We start from the raw sequence: 20,105 nt of genomic DNA on the forward strand, positions 1-20,105 counted from the left end.
GAAAAATGTTACAGTCCACTGTGCTAGAATACAGGTACATGTTCCCAAACCGCATACAAACGACAACCATGAATCCATTACCCCACCAGAGGATTTTCCCTCACTCCCTCCATTCCCGTCTAGGACAAGGTTCCCACTGTCTCCCTGCTGCATTTCATTACTGAGTGACTCTCAAGTACTTCATCCTTCTTGAGATGATGGTACTGGCATGGGAGAGCCCAATCTGTCCTTAACTCAGGATGTCACTGTCCACCACATAAAATTCCCAGAGAAGTTCTTTGGGTTTACAGATACATACCCTTAGTGTCTGTGTTTCCATTTTATCAAACTTCCTTTCTTTTTAAAAAATATTATTTATGTGGCTGCACCAGGTCTTAGCTGTGGCATGGAACTCTTAGTTGCAGCATGTTGGATCTAGTTCCCTGACCAGGGATCGAACCCAGGCCCCCTGCATTGGGAGTGCAGAGTCTTAGCCACTGGACCCCTAGGGAAATCCCTCAATTTTTTAAAAAATAAAATTTGTGGTTTCATGGGGCCAAACGTGACTACTTCCTTCATGTCCTATGAGTCAGGGTGCTTGTATAAAACCTAAGCTGCGCAACAAGGACTACATCAAAGTAAAAATCCACAGGCAAGGATGAGAAAGTACACTTTTGACCTTTCTGTTAGAGTTTCTTTATACCGTGGACAGTACATATCCCCATTCCTGCCAATTTAAACTGAACAAATTCTTTCCCCCATCAATGTCCAATAGTCTTAGTTCAATAAGCAGGAGAAAGGCATAAATCACTTCACTTGCTTTATATATATATAAATAGATTTACAGAAGATAAGCTTTAGACCACATCAAAGTGGTACTTTACATTTAAACTTCAACTGTTCTGGAGAAAAAAGCATACCTTAAAGCAATTGACTAAATACATACAGATTGAAAGCTACTGACCTCTTCTTACAAGAGACACTTTAAGAAACTACTTAAATATTTTCTGCATTTTTCTTTAACAAACTCACTCAAAAAGCCAGCTTCTTACAAATAACAAATCGCTGTAAGTAATTTGCGCCTTTCATGTATTAAACAGTTGGCCTAATCAAGCTACTAATCAAGTGACCTCCAAGATTAAGACTGAAACTTACAGCTTTATGAATCTTGATTATAATTGAGGAAAAATCCCATAATAGGCAAAATGAATTGTCTTTGCATGCAAAACTGATGAAGAAATAATAGGAAGCCCGTATCAGAGGATCCAAGTCAGTTAAAAAGTTTTTCCAAGTAAGACTCTTCTGAAAAGAATTAAAGGCCTGGGTTCAAATCAAAGGCCTGCATGATCTTGGGTAAGTCACTTAATCCCTCTGCCCCTCATTGTTCTCAAATGTGTTGTTGTTGTTGTTTAGTTGTGTCCAGCTCTTTGTGACCCCATGGACTGTAGCCTGCCAGGTTCCTCTGTCCATGCAATTTCTCAGGCAAGAATACTGGGGTGGGTTGCCATTTCCTTCTCCACGGGATCTTCCTGACCCAGGGATCGAACTTGTATCTCCTGTGTTGGTAGGTGGATTCTTTCCCGCTGAGCCACCAGCGAAGCCCTCCCAAATGTACACTGAGATAATTCCTAACTCAAAAAAGTTTTCTGCAAGATTTAAAATCCTAAAAACAATTTCATTTTAAGGTAAGCCATTTAGTCTGAACACATCATAAATCAGGCTAATTTTTCCTTTGATTACGGCCCACACAAAATTTACTCATCTGACAACTTTCCCTCATGAGGCTTTGTTCTTTTTTTTAAAAAAAAGTATTTATTTTTAATTAGAAGGTAATTGCTTTACAATGTTGTGTGGGTTTGTGCTGTACATCAACGTGAATCAGCCATAGGTATACACATGTCCCCTCCCACCTCCCAGCCCATCCACTCCTCTACGTTCTCACAGAGCACCTGATTTGAGCTCCCAGCATCACACAGCAAATTTCCACTGGCTGTCTATTATACATATGGTTATTTCTATGTTTCCATGCTACTCTCTCAATTCGTCCCACCCTCTCCTTCCCCCGCTGTGTCCACAAATCTGTTCTCTATGTCTGCGTCTCCATTGCTGCCCTACAAATAGGTTCATTAGTACCATTTTTCTACATTCCATGTATATGTTAATACATGATACTTGTTTTTCTCTTTCTGACCTACTTCATTCTGTATAACAAGGTCTAGATTTATCCACTTCACTAGAACTGATTTTATGTCTGACTAATATTCCATTGTATACATGTACCACAACTTCTTTATCCATTCATCTTGTCGGTGGATATCTAGGTTGCTTCCACGCCCTAGCTACTGTAAACGGTGCTGCAATGAACACTGGGGTACATGTGACCTTTAAAATTGTGGTTTTCTCAGAGTATGTGGGAGAAGGCAACGGCACCCCACTCCAGTACTCTTGCCTGGAAAATCCCATGGATGGAGGAGCCTGGTAGGCTGCGGTCCATGGGGTCTCGAAGAGTCGGACACGACTGAGCGACTTCACTTTCACTTTTCACTTTCATGCATTGGAGAAGGAAATGGCAACCCACTCCAGTATTCATGCCTAGAAAATCTCATGGACATAGGAGCCTGGTGGGCTACAGATCAGGGGGTCGCAAAAGAGTCGGACACGACTTAGCAACTAAACAACAACAACAAGGTATATGCTCAGTAGTGAGATTGCTGGGTCATATGGTAGCTTTGGTACTAGTTTTTAAAGAAATCTCCATACTGTTCTCCATAGTGGCTGTCTCATTTTTTTTAATTAAACTATTTCAGTAAAAAAAAAAATACTACAAAATTGAACTCACAATAGAGAAAATACATTTGCACACTTACTGCTTTTTTTTAAAATATCATAGATCTTTAGTGATAGAAAAGGTCACTGAATATATAACATTTTCTTTTTGAAGGATATAGATACACATCTTAATACCTCCTGAAATTGACACATGACAGTTGCCAGCAACTTACAGCTATAACTGACAGTGTCTTCTTTCTTAGCAGTACAAAAAGTAGTCGTAAATCTTAAAATCAAGGCTATCTTAGATTTAAACATGGTATCTGGAATCCCTAGGCAATTTCTCAACTAGGCAGTAAGCAAATAAAAATCTGAAAAGCTAGTCTAAAAGTATGTAAACTATAATATGTGTGTCTATACACAGAAAATTCTTCAAAATATTAAAATTAAAAGAGGTACTGGAATTTAATTCCTTTATAATTTTTTTATGGTTGTCTGTTCTTTTACAGGTTTTTTTTTTAATCAGAAAAATTTACTTTTCATTCTGAAGAAAAACTACATAGAGTGTGTTAACACTGTTACAGCTGTTCATATATCCGGGAAAATTTAATAGCTCATGGAGCATTTCTTTAGGTTAAGTACAGATCAGTTAATGTTTAATTCACTACTTCAAACTGATGAAGATTACACTAACATCATTGTTACCAATGCTACAAACAATTTTAAATGTCTATTTTATGGTTATATCAAATTGTTTTATAATATGCATATGCAAATATCTTCCACAACAAGTTGATGAATTATTAAAGAGGGTAGAAATGTTACTTCAGATCAACGAAGTATACATGGTTTTCCTAATTTCTATTGTTTAGTAGTAAATCTACACAAAATGTCACATCAAATAGAATAAATTTTTTCTCTATGGGAAAATTTACCTAAACGTTTGCTTTAATTATGTTCAAGATTTCAACACTTTTTATCAGTTGAGGAATTCAGCTTAACAATCCTCTAAGATCTAAACTAACAGGAAAAAACTAGCAATTCCTTGGTGGTCCAGTGGTCGGGACTCCACACTTCCACTGCGGGGGCACAAGTTCAGTCTCTGATCAGTGAACTAAAATCCTGCATGCTGTGTGGCGTAGCCAAAAAAACGGAATTAAAATGTCAATGTTCCTACTGCTTCAAATTGCTCTATGACTATAAATACACTTAAAAAGAAAATATTAAACTCCCTTCATTTTTTAATGAGCTTTCTTTTCAAAGAAAGAACATTCTGCACAAGTCTCCAGAGTAATGAAGTAGAAGTCATAAAGTAACAAAACTGATTTTTATGTGTATGTGTGTGGGCAGGAGGATTCTTAAGAAGATCAAAAAGAGAAATCATGCCCTGGACTGTGAGCCTCTAAGCAACAACATATTAAAGTCAGTTATATTGACTAGAATTAAATCTTAGTGTAAATCAGCAAAACAACTTCTGTTAAGTAAAAATCCAAATTTTGCATTTAAGCAAGTCTTTAATTCAAGCAAGACTTTGACAAGTTAAAAGGAGTTTATAATCACAAAGTAATGTTGTGATATATAAGCACAAAGATTTTTAACAGGATAGGGAAACTGTCTATGATGATACTTAAATAGTTGCCCAATCACCCGGCAGGACTGATAAAAATGGGGAAAGGTCAAACACTTGGGTCAAATAGATGATTAACAAAAAGAAAGTAGGCTGAAAGTTAAATGTAGATAAGTGGTCCTTATTTCCAAATGAAGGTGTAAACATAAGGCAAGTTTCTACAAAGATGCCCTACAATACTGATTTATGAAACAGAAAAAGATCAGACATTCATTCTAATCCTTGAAGAAGCTAGGGAAAAAAAATCTATTATTTAAGGAAAATAGTAACTCTCAGGAATTACAATGCCAACATGCAACCAGAAAAAAGGCAATAGTATGAAGTAATAAAAATCAAACATACAGATGATGAGATTCACATGAAAAGATGACATGGACTTTGGTTCACCCCACAAACATCAATAATGCTTACTCTGTCAATATTCTGAAGCATTTGAGACTGTGTGACACAAACAGAGCGACTGACTCAAAGGTGGTCTCTCCAATGTGCTAATGCTCGCACTCCAACACGCTTTCTAAGGGACAACTGCTAACCCTCCGTATTACTTACAACTAACTCCAAATGCCTAGGGCTCCCTTGCAGGTCAATCTAGCGCCAGAGAGGGTATCTGCCACCAGTAAGTAGAGGATCCCCTAAGTCCCAAGAGCAATTCCTCAAGGGGGTTTTAAAACTCCAGAAAACCGAAACTAAACCAATAAAACTTTAAAATAAATATAGGCTTTGGGGGAGAACGGATACATGTATATGTATGGCTGAGTCCCTTCACTGTTCAGCTGAAACTACCACAACATTGTTAATGGGCTATACCCTAATACAAAATAAAAAGTTAAAAGTTTGAAAAAAACTAACAAATAGTTTGAAAAAGACAATATTCACTTGGATACAAACTACTAGGGAATATATTAGAAAAGCTCAGTAACCATGTAAAATGAACATGTAAGTATAGTTTGAAGAGCTTCAAAACATACAGGAAAACCTACAGCTGCCATGGGTTTTTTTGGTTTTGTTTTTTATTTCAGCAAAACATAATGCTTCACAATAAATTCATGTAGAATCTTAGAATCCATGTAGTTTTGTTTTTATTTATTAATATAGATCAATTTTGATTCTTGTATAAAATTTATAAACAAAAGGAGTTTATGCATCATCAGTTAAAGCTGATACATATAGGATACATATAATAAAAATGCCATGTTTATTTTAAACATATATGAAATATACTTACACAGTAGCTCTTCAGTCTGATAAAATCTACAGTCATAGGAATGGATCTGTCACTATTTCTGTTCAGTGCTTTGATGTAATCCAACAGGTCGGCAAAGAACTTGTAGCCCCCCTTGAGCACACAGAGGGCCACGATGTGATGGCCACCCATCTCCTTCATTACATCTCGAGCCAGTCGTTCGGTCCTACAGAAATTAAAACCAATCATTTAATAGAAATTAAATTATGTTATTAAAAAAAAAACATTTAAACTTTATGGGAATTCCCCGGCAGTCCAGTGGTTAGGACTCCATGCTTTCACTGATGAGGGTCTGGATTTGATCCCTGGTAAGGGAACTTAGATCCTGCCAGCCGAGGGAAGTGGACAAACATTTAAAAAAAAAGGAGGTTGAAGTCAGTAAACCTGTGGCTGATTCATGTTGATGTATGGCAGAAACCAACACAATATTGTAAAGCAATTATCCTTCAATTAAAAATAAATAAGTTCAAAAAAGTATGAATAAATAAATAAAATGAACGCATTACAAATGTAAAAAAAAAAGGATTAAGCTTCCACAAAACACATTCTCTACCCCCATGAAGTCTATCTGTGCTCATAAAGCGAAGGTAAAAAATTAAAAAACCTTCAAAATTCATGTGTACTATAACATCTATCATGAAAATTTTTAAAAAGCAAATTAAAATAAGATACAATTTTCACCTATCAAATTGGCAAATTCTGATAATATTAGAAGAAATGGTGAGGAAAACAGCACTCTCATATACCATTGGGAGTATAAGTTAATGTAACTTTCTGGAGGATACTTTGATAGTATCAAAACATTCAATAAACACCTTCCCCTTGGCCCAAAATTTCCCCATGGATAAAGTTAACTGCCCAAATATCTGGAAAAGGATGTTCCCTTCTAGTATGATCTGTAAAAGCAAAATAATGGAGACATCGTGCATTCACCTATAAGGAACTAGTTATATCAATTATGGTACAGCCAGAAAGTGGAATGCCATGCAACCATTAAATATATTTTAAAGGTTGAGATAGCTCCAGATGTACTAATCTGAAAAAATGTCCAATAAATTGTAGAGCTATACAACAGCAATACTCATGTGTTAAAATATATGGTATACATACATAGGCAGTGAGTAGGGAAGAAATGTGTACAGGAGACTGAGAGAACTTTACTCTTCATGTTTAAGCGTCTAGAGTTAGAATATTTTAGAATATAGTTATGATAATGATATTATAATCTTAGAATAAAAAAGAACAGCCAGACACACAAGACAAGCATTTAAATAAAGTGAAGTTTTTCACTGCAATTCATTTAACAGAAAATTTTCAAGCTAGTGTGCATAATAATCAAAATGTGACCTTGCCTTCCCATGAATTGAGCCCCAGTCCATTACCCTGTTCAGGGTTGAGAAACCAGACTTTGTGATTAAAGTTCATTCTTCCAGTTTCCCTTCAATATTTACTTTATTCTACTCCATACAGATTCCCGGTAATACTGGGTTATTTGTAAGTTCTCCTCCCCTCCTTTTTTTGTCAAGAGGGCTTCTAAAACAGAAAGCATCAATTATGTGAAAAGCTGGCCTAGTTTATGTTCAAATATCAACTACTTAAAACAGTTGCTGACACTAGAAATTAATATAAGAGAAGACAAAATTCCAACTTGAGATCATACTAACCTGTCCATAATTAATCCATGAGGAATAAACACCTTCTCCAAATCCTCAGCATAATGATTGGGTATACAAAATAAATCTAGGTCATAACCTGGTTCATCATCCTTAATCTGAAAAAGAAATACAGCTGTGTTAACGAGAGCATTTCAGGATACAAACATTTGATTGGATTTAGATGTTTAAAAACCTTAGCCTATCACAGAAATTTAGATATTTTGAGATATCTTGTGTGTGCTAAGTCGCTTCAGTTGTTTCCAACTCTGTGACTCTACGGACTGTGGCCAAGAACTTTCTGTAACTTCATAGGTATAATGAATTGTCGTTTAGAGGAAATCAACCACATGTTTCAGAGATGAACAGTTAAGATTACAGAAGTAGAATGACATGAAAATTTCTTTAGTTCAGCAGAGAAGAAAAACTTTAAATAGCTAAGACAAATATGACAAAATCTTGACAATATTATAAACATGGGTTATAAGTATATGGAGATCAATTATACTTTTAATATGCTCTCCACTTTTGCATGCTTGAAAATTTAGTAAAAAATGTTTAATACACTATTGTCTAACAAGTTAAAATATCACAGTGAACAAGAAAAATTGATGTTCCCTAACTCAAATCAAAATAGTCTCATCTCACAATAGGGAAAAAAAAAACCCACCAAAGAAGCTAAGTGATTCCTTAAAAACCCACGCTTGTGTAAGTCTGAGATTGTTATAATCAACTCATGAGGAGCCTTCATACTAGACACTCTAAGATTGCTTGAGTAGGACCACATATTGGTCATCTTGGTATGTCCAGTTCCTGGAAAATAAAATATTAATAACACTGAGGATGTGGTACCTGTGGTGGTAAAATATACTATGACTACAGCTTTCTAAATTTTATTTATGAACCTATACACACAGAGGACTTCCCAGGTGGTGCTAGTAGTAAAGAACCTGTCTGTCAATGCAGGAGATGTAAGAGACACAGGTTCGATCCCTGGGTCAGGAAGATCCCCTAGAGGAGGAAATGGCAATCCATTCCAGTATTCTTGCCTGGAGAATCCCATGGACATAGGAGCCTGGTGGGCTGTAGTCCATAGGGTCACACAGAGTCAGACGCAACTGAAGTGATTTAGCATGCATACACACAGAAAAACTATAATAAAAACCACAAAAACCTTTATCTTGGGGAGTGGAGTTATAGTGATTTTATTTAGCTATATATTTCAAATTGTCTTCGATGAGTATATATTGCTTTTTAAAAATTCAAGTCCTCATTAATTAGTTGTGGTAGTATGTCTTTTCATATATAATATGAAAAGCATAGGGAAATTTTCTAAGATATATTAAAGCCAAATCTATAAACAAAAAAAATATAACAGAAATAAAAGGAAGACAAGAAAAAAAAAAAGAAAGGTTGGTATGCAATATACCAAACAATGGTCAACTGTAAGAACTGGGGACCTGCCACTTTCTGCACATTAATCTTGACTTGGGTTTTCATTGTCAATTTCACTTTAAAACAAAAATTATAGTTTTTTTTTTATAATTTCTATTCAGCATTATATTTAAAACTTCTTCAGCACCTAGCCAGTTAGCTCAATTGTTTAGAGTGGTGCTAATACAGCTTATTCCAAAGACACCAGCAAGAATTATAATATTTTGTTTCACAGTTTATTCAAGACGGAATATCTTCCAAATCACATTCAAGAAGCTGATGACATGAGCTTTGGCAGCGGGCAAGAAATATTGGTCAAACCATAATTAAATCTTGCCAAGTCAGTTATTACCTATTGAGCATCTCCTAGCTCCAGTCAGCACTGTGTTAGGTGCTTAAGGACAAGTGGCTTGGTTTTCAATACATTTTAAAAACATGTATTTTAAGATGCATCTATTATCCACAGAATTGGTCATTCTATTTTAAGAAACTTGAAGTTCATGTCGTCCTTCCTTCAGTCCCCAGAGCTCTGAGTTTTCCAGACTTTGGTGGCGTTTCCAGTGCTGGCGTACTGGCAGTAGTTGCAGCCACCTCCGTCTGGAGCTGTGGCCAGGAGGCTGGCGGGCCTTTGGGCAGGTGGATGAGGACATGTCCACGGGCAAGGTCCAGCAGCATGCAGCGCACAGGCGCTCGCTGGGCATGCAGTCTGAAGTCAATATTGGTTTGTTTTAAAAACAAACATGTGTTACTTTCATACGCAGGGAGGAAAATCCTATTTTGGGCATGGGAGAAAGATTATGCCAGATCCTCTAGGGTGAAGTACGAATGTATCCACTCAGCATTCACATCAGGCTTATTTCAGAAGACATGACTACAAAAAGAATGGGAATGGGACACCTGTGACACCTACAGGAGCATTTTAAGTGAGTGTTATTTGTATAAAGCTTCCTAACAAGCAAGGTATTGCTTTTCTAAATTTTATAAACTGAAACCTAATGAAAGTTTTGGGAAAAGGAGAGGCAGACCTTGCTAGATCCTAGGAGAGGATAAACATTCATGTCAGGCTTGTCAGACTAGATCTGCTATTACCTGACAAGAATGAAAATGTACCATTTCAGAGTGCTTTAAAATCAAGATCCGCAGCACCGAAATGGCTTCCCTTCCTCCCAGTTACTCACTGCTCTGTCACAAGCACAAACCAGGACCCACCCAGGACTCTTAAACATGCAGCACTTTCACAGAAGACTACTGCTTCTGTGAAAATGGCTCAGTAACTGGCTATGGGTTTTGCATGCATCCTAAGAACTTCAAGAATCTTGTTTGTCTCCATCAAAGCTGATGTGAATTCTGCCCAGAGTTCATCCCAGACACACAGTCTAAAACAGACAGACCAGCAGGGATATACCCCCAAACAGGAATTCTGTCAACATGCCGAATTCATTTCCAACTCAGGGAATTCCCTGGCAGTCCAGTGGTTAGGACTCCATGCTTTCACTGCTGAGTGCCCGGATTCGATCCCTGGTCAAGGAACTAAGATCCCTCCAGCTGCGTGGCATGGCCGAAAAATGAAATTCTTAAAAAAATTTTTTCCAGTTCAAAAGGTTTTATTTTCAATCAGTACTATTCGATTTATATATCACATTCAGTGTAAAAGGATTGATTTGTTATTTGAAGCATTAAAAAATACATCAATATAACTCTTTCCAAAAGGCAAAAACAAGAATTCATAAAATGTGCATCACTTGAGGTACTTTAGACATAAATTCACAACTTTGTTATAATTCACTATAAATACATGGGGTATATTTATGAGGGTCCTAATCTGAAATACATATGACTTTGTCAGAACTGGGCAGACTACATGAGGGTTCATTATACTAATATGTGTACTTGTGTATGTTGTGAATAAAGTTAAACAAGGAGAAATTTATTTTAATAACAAGGCACCAACATCAATTTTTCTCAATTTTACACTTAACAAAAAAAATCCAAGTTTTAAAAATTTATATTTAATGATCAAATATGAATTAGAATAGCAATTTTTAAAGTGGTGAGGACCTTACTCAGAACCTGTAATTCTTATTACCAATACTCAAATATTTACTGAGTACATACTATGTTGCACATACTAGAGATGATTAGATAAATTTGACACCACTACCCTCAAAGGGTGTAGTAGAAGACATGACATATAAAGGAATAATCATAAGACAGTGTTAAACTACTTTAAAAATAAAGATGTATTATGGCGGCTTAAGAGGGTACTGAAACTCACTCATTAGCCTTGCTTCCACCTAGATCACTAATAAGAAGAATTAACATAAAATATAATTCAATAAACAGAAATTTGCTTTTATCATCCCAAACACCATAGCTTCATATTAAACAGGCCCAATAATCTCCATCCTTAGAAGAGCTAGACAGAAATATACTTGGCGGCCTTTAATTTTATTAGCCCTTAATTGTTTCATCTGACGTGGGTTATTCGGTTAATGTTGTTGCTCAGTTGGGTCTGACTCTTTGCCACCCCATGGACTGTAGCCCACCAGGCTCCTCTGTCCATGGGATTCTCCACGCAAGAAGTGGTTTGCCATTTCCTCCTCCAGGAGATCTTCCCAACCCAGGGATCGAACCAGTGTCTCCTGCATCTCCTGCATTGGCAGGTGGATTTTTTACCACTGAGCTACCTGCGAATCTCAATATTAATTGATTAATATCTGATATGAATTAACCCCATCTAATATGGATTAGTTAACAATCCAGTGGGTACTTTGGTAGGAAGGGATCATAATATATTTAATTACATAAAAATGCATTCAGCATCCACCTTGATTACAGCACTATGCCACAGATTTTGCAGGAGGATACAAAGATGATTATAAATTGAGAGACTTCAAAGACACACATTAAAGCTTATAATCTGTACCATATCTAATTCCACAAGCCCACAAATGTGTGATTATCAAAAGTGCTTATACACACTAAAGATAAATGGAACCCAAGGTCACCTAGCACCAATGACTCCCTCCTAAAGAAATATTAAGCTTAAAGTATATGATAAAGTATTATATTCTGTTGCCTAAATTGCAAACGGAGTAAATTAGACTAGCATGTCTCTGGCACCGAATTAGCACAGCCTTCTAAATCAACTAGGTGACAGAAATGCCCAACTTTGTATATAAGTATAAATTACATGTTATTATTTGTAGCTTGGTGTTGTGTCTAAGGACAGTGGTGACTACCAACACTTCCTAAAAGAACTGTATCAGTCTGCTGTAACAAAAAATCATAGGCTGGGTGGCTTAAACAACAGTAACTTATTTCTCACTGTTCTGGAGGCTGTGAAGTCCGAGATCAAGGTGTCAGCAAAGTAGGTTCCATTATGAGGCCTCTTCTCCTGGCTTGCAGGCAACTATCTTCTCCTAGCTATGTGTGTGTTGGGAGGGGTGGGGCTGGGAACTCTGTGGGTCTTTCTTCAAAGGCCAAGGCCCCACCCTCACAACCTTATCTAATCCTAATTACCTTCCCAAGGCCCCATCTCCAAATACCACAGCTTGGGGGTTGAGGGGCGGGGCTAAAACGTCAACATGTGAACTTAAAATGGCTCAAGCTCACAAAGAAGCTTCTGGATGGCTTTGGGAAGGGCCCAACCCCAAAATATTTAGGGGAGAGCTCTGGAGGGGTTGGAAGTGGTAAACAAATGAAAATGTGGTTTCTCTGCAGATACACCTTTCCTACTATGAGTCCCAGTTCAGCCAGAAATGGCCAAAAGATAGGTTATTAATAGCTCTGAGATACTTACCATTTACTCAGTTCAGAAATCTGACTGCATCTCCTCAGAGTTTTAGAAGGTAGCTTTCAAATTCTAACTTATCTATAATAAACTTGTTAATGGTAAAATCTACAAGGCACTTTTATTAATATGAAAGATTACTGAAAGATGTTAACATTACTATGTATCTTTTGTTTAGGACCAAAGTCAATCTTTTGCTATCATAAATTATCAAAATTATTTTATTTTCCAGTAAAACTGGAGCCACAAATTCTTAATAATTATATGTGTCACATCTATAATAATGGTTTTCATAAATGAGAAATGTTGTGGTTTGTACATGTCTAATTACAAAGATATATTATCTAAAATTATAGTAAGCAAGGAAATTAACTAGAACTAAGATAACACATGCAACATCAATTCATCATCTGTGAGTTGGATGGCTTAGGTCTATTTGTGATAAAAAAAATGACAATGTTTATGGGTCTAAACAAGACTAAATGGAAGTGAGGAAGTGAGTTTTAAAATGTGAATTAAAAGGTGTACAGTCATAGATAAAATACATTTTATTTTATTCTTAGTAACCAACAATACGGGCTTCCCAGGTGGCAATAAGTGGTAAGGAACCTGCCTGCCTTGGCAAGAGTTCAGTCTCTGAGTCAGGAAGATCCCCTGAAGGAGGAAATGGCTACCCATTCCAGTACTCTTGCCTGGAGAATCCCATGGACAGAGGAGCCTGGCGGACTATAGTCCACAGGGTCACAAAGAGTTGGACATGACTGAAGCAACTTGGCATGCACACACCAACAATAATTCCAAGCTTCTAGAATGGGCAGAAATGACCAGGTGGCATATTTTTACCTTTTATATTCAGACACTTCAAAACTCTCAAAAAACATCAAAGCAGATATATCATACCCTTGGGATAGTTTGTGATAACTCATGGTATCTTAAGACCAAAATTATGAACTATTGATGCATTTATTCCTAAATCTGAAAATAATTTAAGCTAGTAGTATGTTCATTTTCCAATTTTATATCAGACTTACAAATAAATTACATATATCACTTGCTTGCCCTCCCTTCTAATAGGTAAAGAATTAAAAGCCTTACAAGAATCTAAGGCTTACAAGAATTAAAATCAGCATTCTATTCAACTCAGGGATAAATTATTACCTGCTTCTATGCAAGCAGGCCCGTAAGTACTATCTGTATGTACAAGGACATGCATTTAGCCAACATTATCATCTTTCCTTTCCAGTGTGCACAGCAGAATAATAGGCATGTTAACTCTGGGCAAAATATATGCCTACCAATTATCAGAAGCACAGTGCTGAAGATGGTAGTTCACAGCAATTTACAATGTTTGTTTGAATTCTTATTTGTAGCAAATTTTTCTAAATATTAGAAATCTGGCAGCCACTGGTAGGAAAATAACAATCTAGTCTCAATATTGATATTAACAATGGTGGCTGACAATTTTACAGCATATAAATCTTACAGATGTACATAATATACAATTACAGAGGAAGAAGAGGACACTAGCACATCTTCATCTTTAGCATCTCTTCACACTGGGGGTAAAAATGACATGGCCTAATTACTGCCTAGTGAACTACAGAAAGCTAAAAGAACTCCAAGACCCTTCTTCTCTGCTGATCTGGTTGGTCCTTTTGTCTTTTTCCCACCTCTTGCCTATGGACTTTCTGTGATACCTAGATATAAAAAATGGACAGAAAAAGTTAAGATGAATCTATAGGATGCACGTCGCATTAATTAATCAATTTGTAGAATGAAACCGCCAAATTCAACTATTCCATTTCTCAGTGGTCACCAAGGATAATTTTGGTCTACACTGTCAGCGTAAACCCTGTTGATAAAATGATAGTGTTGTGGACCCCAAAAAAGCACTGTTTTATCAATTCTGTGAAAATCTGGCAGGGTAAGATTTAAGCCCAGGTAATAGGGATTACATTTCTAGCACTACCATCCTGAAATGTAGAAGATATTTTATCCACATAATGTATTTCTGATGTTTCATAATAACCTGCAAAAATTCAACTTGTTCTTTGTTCAAGTGTGTCCAAGTTTACGCTGGTAGTTTAGAGACATAGTTAGAAGTAGCATGGGTCTTATCAGGCAGATCTGGGGGTCAATTTCATCTGATTGATACTGGGTAAGTTACTTCATCCATCTATGCCTCCAAGGTCATACTAGTATTTATCTACCTCCCTCAACCTCCCTTGAAATATCTATTATTATCTTAATAATATCTTAGGGCATTTATGGAGAAGGCAATGGCACCCCACTCCAGTACGCTTGCCTGGAAAATCCCATGGAAGGAGGAGCCTGGTAGGCTGCGGTCCCTGGGGTCGCTAAGAGTCAGACACGACTGAGCAACTTCACTTTCACTTTTCACTTTCACACATTAGAGAAGGAAATGGCAACCCACTCCAGTGTGCCTGGAGAATCCCAGGGACGGAGGAGCCTGGTGGGCTGCCGTATATGGGGTCACACAGAGTCGGACACGACTGAAGTGACTTAGCAATAGCAGGGCATTTATATTAGATAATGTTGTAAAATATTTACCTCAATGCCTAAAACATAGTATGTACCAAATAAACACCTACTACTGTCACTTTGAACTTAAAAGTGGAGAGGTTAAGAGCAGACTCTGGGGCCAGATAGCTTAGATTCAAATTCTAGTTTGCTGGGTCATCTTGGGAAAGTTACTTAACCTCTCTGAGTCAGGTAAAATTTTTAAATAAACATCAAACCAATTAATATGTATAAAGGGCTTAGTAACCAGCACATAGTAAGCACTATGTAAGTGTTTGTTATTGCTGACATGTAGACAATTTCTGGGAAGGAAATAAAAAAGGGAACAGGAATTTGCAAACCAAAAACACAACGAATATCTTGATGTTCAAGCAAAACTAAAAGCCAGTTATAGCAAAAATAATTCACTGTATGCTGGGGCAAGCATTGTGGACCCCAAAACCTAAAACCAATGAACCTCCTCAGCAACGGAATAAAAATAGTTGAGTAGGTACTATTAGCATCATATTTAAGCCCATGGGTGCTTGATAGAGACCTAGGTTTGAGTCTGAGCTCCTCTCAATAACTTCAAAGATTTAGAGCCTAAAAGAACTCAAGGATTCCTCATCTGTAAAATGATCTGTAAAATGATAACCATACTTCTGTTAGAGGGTTGTTTTGAGGACTAAATAGGGATAGGTAGGTAAGAACAATGATAGATAGGATCCCAGGGCAGACTCCATTAAGAGCACTGCTCTTTGGCCTTTCTTTTTTAGGGCTCAATGGTTTATTTAATTTACTCATCAAACAGAAAATCATTGAGAATTTCTTACGTGCCAGGCACTGTGATTCCTGCCTTTGTGGGAGAGACAATCAACAGGTAATAAGGTAACTGTTAAAATAATAATAATAGTAATAATGCAGGCTAAGGCATTTAATTATTGAGAGAGGGTTGGCTCTTTTGGCAAGCATGATCAGAAGGGGAAAGCAATGGGAGGGAGCAGCTTGGCTTCTTGGAGAAACAAGAACCAATGAGGTTGGAGACACGATACCAGAGACGGATTATGGTACCAGTGTCCTTGAAGGTAAGGACCAGATTCGCATTTTTGTGTCCCCTGAGACATCAAAGAGCAACGGATTGGGATTCAAGCATATCTGATTACGAGGCCTGGCTTACCTCTGGGCTGTGGGAAAATTACCTAATATCAGTTAACTATTTTCTACGCGTGTAGGCATGGTTACCGCTGCCAAGGCTGCCGCGAGGATGCAATGAGGCAATGCGCATTCCCACAAATATTCATCATAGTGTTTGCAGAACTAAGTGAAAATACCAGTCCCCGCATGCCTCCCGTGTGGTCGCTTCCGTGCCCCGGGGTCCTCTCCGGAGCTGCCCTGAGGACTCCCACACTCCAAACCGACAGAGAAGAGCCTCTCCTAAGCAAGCCCCCACCCTCACCGCGCCAGATCATTCCCGAACTGGCCCACGGCCCCTCCCCACAGCACGCTCGCCAGCGGCACATGTCAACCCAAACGCCATTTCCACCCTCTCCTCCCACACGCAGCCCTCCTTCCCGGGGCTCTCCGGAGGCGGCCACCCCGACCTCGTCGTTCCGTCACCCCAGCGCCCCAGCGTGACACGCGGCCGAACCCAGGAAGATGCGGCCGCCCCCCTTCCCGCGACCCCGGGCCCCCCGGACCCAAGCCCGCACTGCGGCCCCGCGGCTCGGGGTGCCGGCGGCCGCCGCCACGGGCCTGGCGGGCCAGGCTGCTCACCACCACGCTGGGACTGCGGGCCGCCATAACGGAGCCGGCTGGTGCGCGGGCTGCAGGCAGTCTGGGGAGGAGGAAGCCGGCGGCGGGGCCGAGGAGGAGGCGGAGGCGCGGCGGTAGGCGGTGCCGCGCGGGAAAGCCAAGAGGTCTGCAGGAGCGCTCTCCGCCGCCGCTCCAAGCTCCGGCGCAACAGGCCCCGCCCCGCCCCGCCCCTCTCCGCCCCTCTCCGCCCCACCCCGCCCCTCTCCGCCCCGCCCCGCCCCGCCCCGGGCCGCCCGCGCGCTCCCCGCGCGCCTCCGTGGGCGCCTGCGGCATTCCACCCTCCGCTGGTGGCCGTGGGAATTTTCTTGCCGAGGAAGCGGAGAGTCGTCCGCGCGCTGTCTTTTTCTTTCCCCCAGTCTCTGTCCAGACGGCCCCCAAATTCCCAGACCTGCCGCCGCCCTCCTTTCCTCCCAGTGGCCCGAAATCGGGCGCCGACTCTTCAGGTTTCTGTCACCACGTGGTTCCTCTCGCCCAGCGTCCCCTTCCCAAGACCTTGGACTGCATTGCGGCTTCCATTTTCCTGACTCGTGGCCCAATTCGAACCAAAATCTTTAACTGGGTGTAAGAGTTGAGACCTAGAACCGTGGAGTCAGCCCGAACAGGGTACAAATCCGAAGGGAAACCTTAACTGTTCTTTGAGTTTATGCCAATCAGACTCACTGAGCCACTCATTTGCGTCTCAGTAAAATGAGTATTAACGAGGATCGTTGAGAAATAATGATATGTACGCAGACGGTGTCCTATGAGCACACACTGTATTTATATGTATGTGTGTGTATATATATATGTGTATATATATATATATATGTAATGTATGTGTATGGTACAACACTGAGGACGGTGCATGATCAGTAAATGAGAACTATCACATTCACTGATCTTTATTCTTTGCCACCACAATTCCCGATATGAATCTGGGGGGAGAAAACCTTCCCCTACACTCCAATAGGTCGAGCACGCCAATAACAGTTGTTCATTTCTGCTGTGCTCATCTTTGTAGCTCCAGCACCCACACAGCGCCTAACACATAGTTGGTGGCCTCTGTTAAGGCCACTGACAGGTACGTGGTTGGAGGAGATTTGTGAAACTGGGCAAGTCATTTAACTCGGAGCCTCAGCCTCTTTCTCTAAAAAGTAGCGCAGTTACGAACTTTTTGTACCTATCTTTCGGTGATCATGAGTGTATTTCCATTGGGTATAGACTTTGACTTCATATCAGCACATTTTTATTATTCCTTTAAGAAATACTGTTGCCCTGGGAAGTTAATTCAGAGAAGTTTCGATTATACATTTGGCCCCTGACACATGCGGACTCAGCCGCCCACATTGGTTTCTAAATCAGTTACCAATATTTCAGAACCCTTTTTTTAGTACATGTGCTTCCGAAGCGAGCACAATATTTCAGAACCCTTCCAGCTTGCTTCTGCTTTGCAGTTTATTTCTCCAACCCCTATACTCCTGTATTTTAACAGAGATTTGAAATAAATGGGGAAAGCCAGTGATTTTAAAGACAAAGAAACAAGTCATTATTTCAACCCTGTCATTTTAGGTGACAACTTGGAGCTTTTACTTGTGTTTAAAAATTTAAAATAGCAGAGTGCAATCTGCAAGAGGTAATCCTTTCGTTTGGTAAGTGAAAATCTGGTTCATACATGACAACTTTTGCTGATTTTGGACAATAAATTTTAAATTGAAATGTATTCATTTAAATTTTTAATTGTTTTAAAACTAAAGATGAAACAAGAAAATAATGGTTTTTACTATTTTTTTCTGTAGTAATTAGTAATAACCATTATATTAACAGAAAATAATTTTGTCAGACAGGCAAAATAATTTTCTCACATAATTTTGTCATTCTGGGTGTCAAATACGCTAGGTATGCCACCATTCTTCACTAGAAGATCTGCATGCAGAAAGAAATAAAGAAAGTATGGGTATAGCGCAACATTCCCCAGTCTGCCCCACCCCTGCCTTTCAAGAAACAATTTTGTAGTCCACTTATGTGGACAAAATGAGGAATTATTTCTGTACCACAGCCAATTCTGAGTATATTTCTGCTCCACAGATTTCTTTGTTTAGTAAGAACCTTGTTTTTACCATGGTGCTGTGTATTTCTATGAAAAAAAATCACTGCAAAAATCCTTATCCTAAATGTTGAATTTTCAGACTGAATTTACAATAGCCTTTTCAATGTCAGATGTTTCTCCATCAGAATAAATTCCCATTAGCTTTACTTTGATCCCATGAATTGGATGAGAAACTGAACAATTACTGGAATTAACTAATGGGATGGTTCATTTTCTGTGCCAACTTTGCTGGGTTGTGGTGCCCAGATATTTCATCAAACATTATTCTGGATGTTTCTGTGCAGGTGTTTTTTGGGTGAGATTAGCATTTAAATCACTGGACTTTGAGTATACCAGATTACCTTTCCATATATGGGTGGGCCTCCATTTCAAAGCCTAAATAAAACAAAGGCTGACCTCCCCTGCAGGCAAAAAAGAATTCTTCCAGCCGGACTGGAACTGCAACTCTTCCCTGTCTCCAGCCTGCTAGCCTTCTCTATCAGATTTTGGACTCACCAGGCCTCCACAATTGCATGAGCCAAGTCCATAAAATCTCTCTCTCTCTCCACACACACCCACACCCCCCCTCCCACCACACACACATCCTGTTAGTTCTGTTTCTCTTAAGAACCCTAATATAACTGATTTGCAGTTTGAATCATTTCATGATATCAGTATAAAACTGACATCATTTAACTGTCAAGTTCTACTAATAGAGCTACATCTTAAAAGCTATTGTTTCACTTTTCATCATGTACAAGGAAACTTGACATAAAAAAATAAGTAAATGAATGTTGAAAAGTGTTTGATCTAAACAAAAGTCATTCATGAGCAATATGAAGCTACCCTCTCTGCAGCTGGACCTCCTTAAGTCATCCTCTTTGGGCACAATTTTCTTAAAATAACTACAAACCTTTGAGGTAGATGCTGCTGTCTCTGCAGGCATGCATACGGCTTCTGGTTTTCATGTAATAAGTGATATCACTGAGGAGCCCCACCCCGTGTGGATGATAATTATCAACAAGTGTTTTGTTCACATTACACATTCATGACCAATTTTCTTAAATAACAAGCTCAGTATTTTTCATTAGTTATGCACTTTAGTTTTTTAAACTCGTGCTGAAAGGGTGGACTGCAAGTTTTAAAAAAAATAAGGGTTGTAGATTTGCAACATATAATAAATAACTACTGTACCAAGAGCATTCAGACTA

The 20,105-nt window shown here is 38.9% G+C and overlaps 1 protein-coding gene across 2 annotated transcripts in view; it reads right to left on the reverse strand.

The window, feature by feature from the left end:
* Positions 1 to 16,969, reverse strand: part of HPRT1 (hypoxanthine phosphoribosyltransferase 1) — a 31,370-nt gene extending 14,401 nt beyond the window's left edge. The window contains exons 1-4 of one of the 2 annotated variants that reach the window (XM_043457981.1): positions 16,791 to 16,925; positions 7,941 to 8,083; positions 7,283 to 7,389; positions 5,601 to 5,784 (exon numbers count right to left, since the gene is read on the reverse strand). In XM_043457981.1, the coding sequence (XP_043313916.1) occupies positions 5,601 to 5,784; positions 7,283 to 7,389; positions 7,941 to 8,066 (417 nt within the window). In that variant the 5' untranslated portion in view covers positions 8,067 to 8,083; positions 16,791 to 16,925. Of the gene's footprint in view, positions 1 to 5,600; positions 5,785 to 7,282; positions 7,390 to 7,940; positions 8,084 to 16,790 lie in introns of both variants that reach the window. The other variant, XM_043457982.1, reaches the window with a different exon arrangement.
* Positions 16,970 to 20,105: the final 3,136 nt, after the last annotated feature.

The sequence above is a fragment of the Cervus canadensis genome, chromosome X (assembly GCF_019320065.1).
Source record: "Cervus canadensis isolate Bull #8, Minnesota chromosome X, ASM1932006v1, whole genome shotgun sequence".
Classification (NCBI taxonomy): Eukaryota; Metazoa; Chordata; class Mammalia; order Artiodactyla; family Cervidae; genus Cervus; species Cervus canadensis.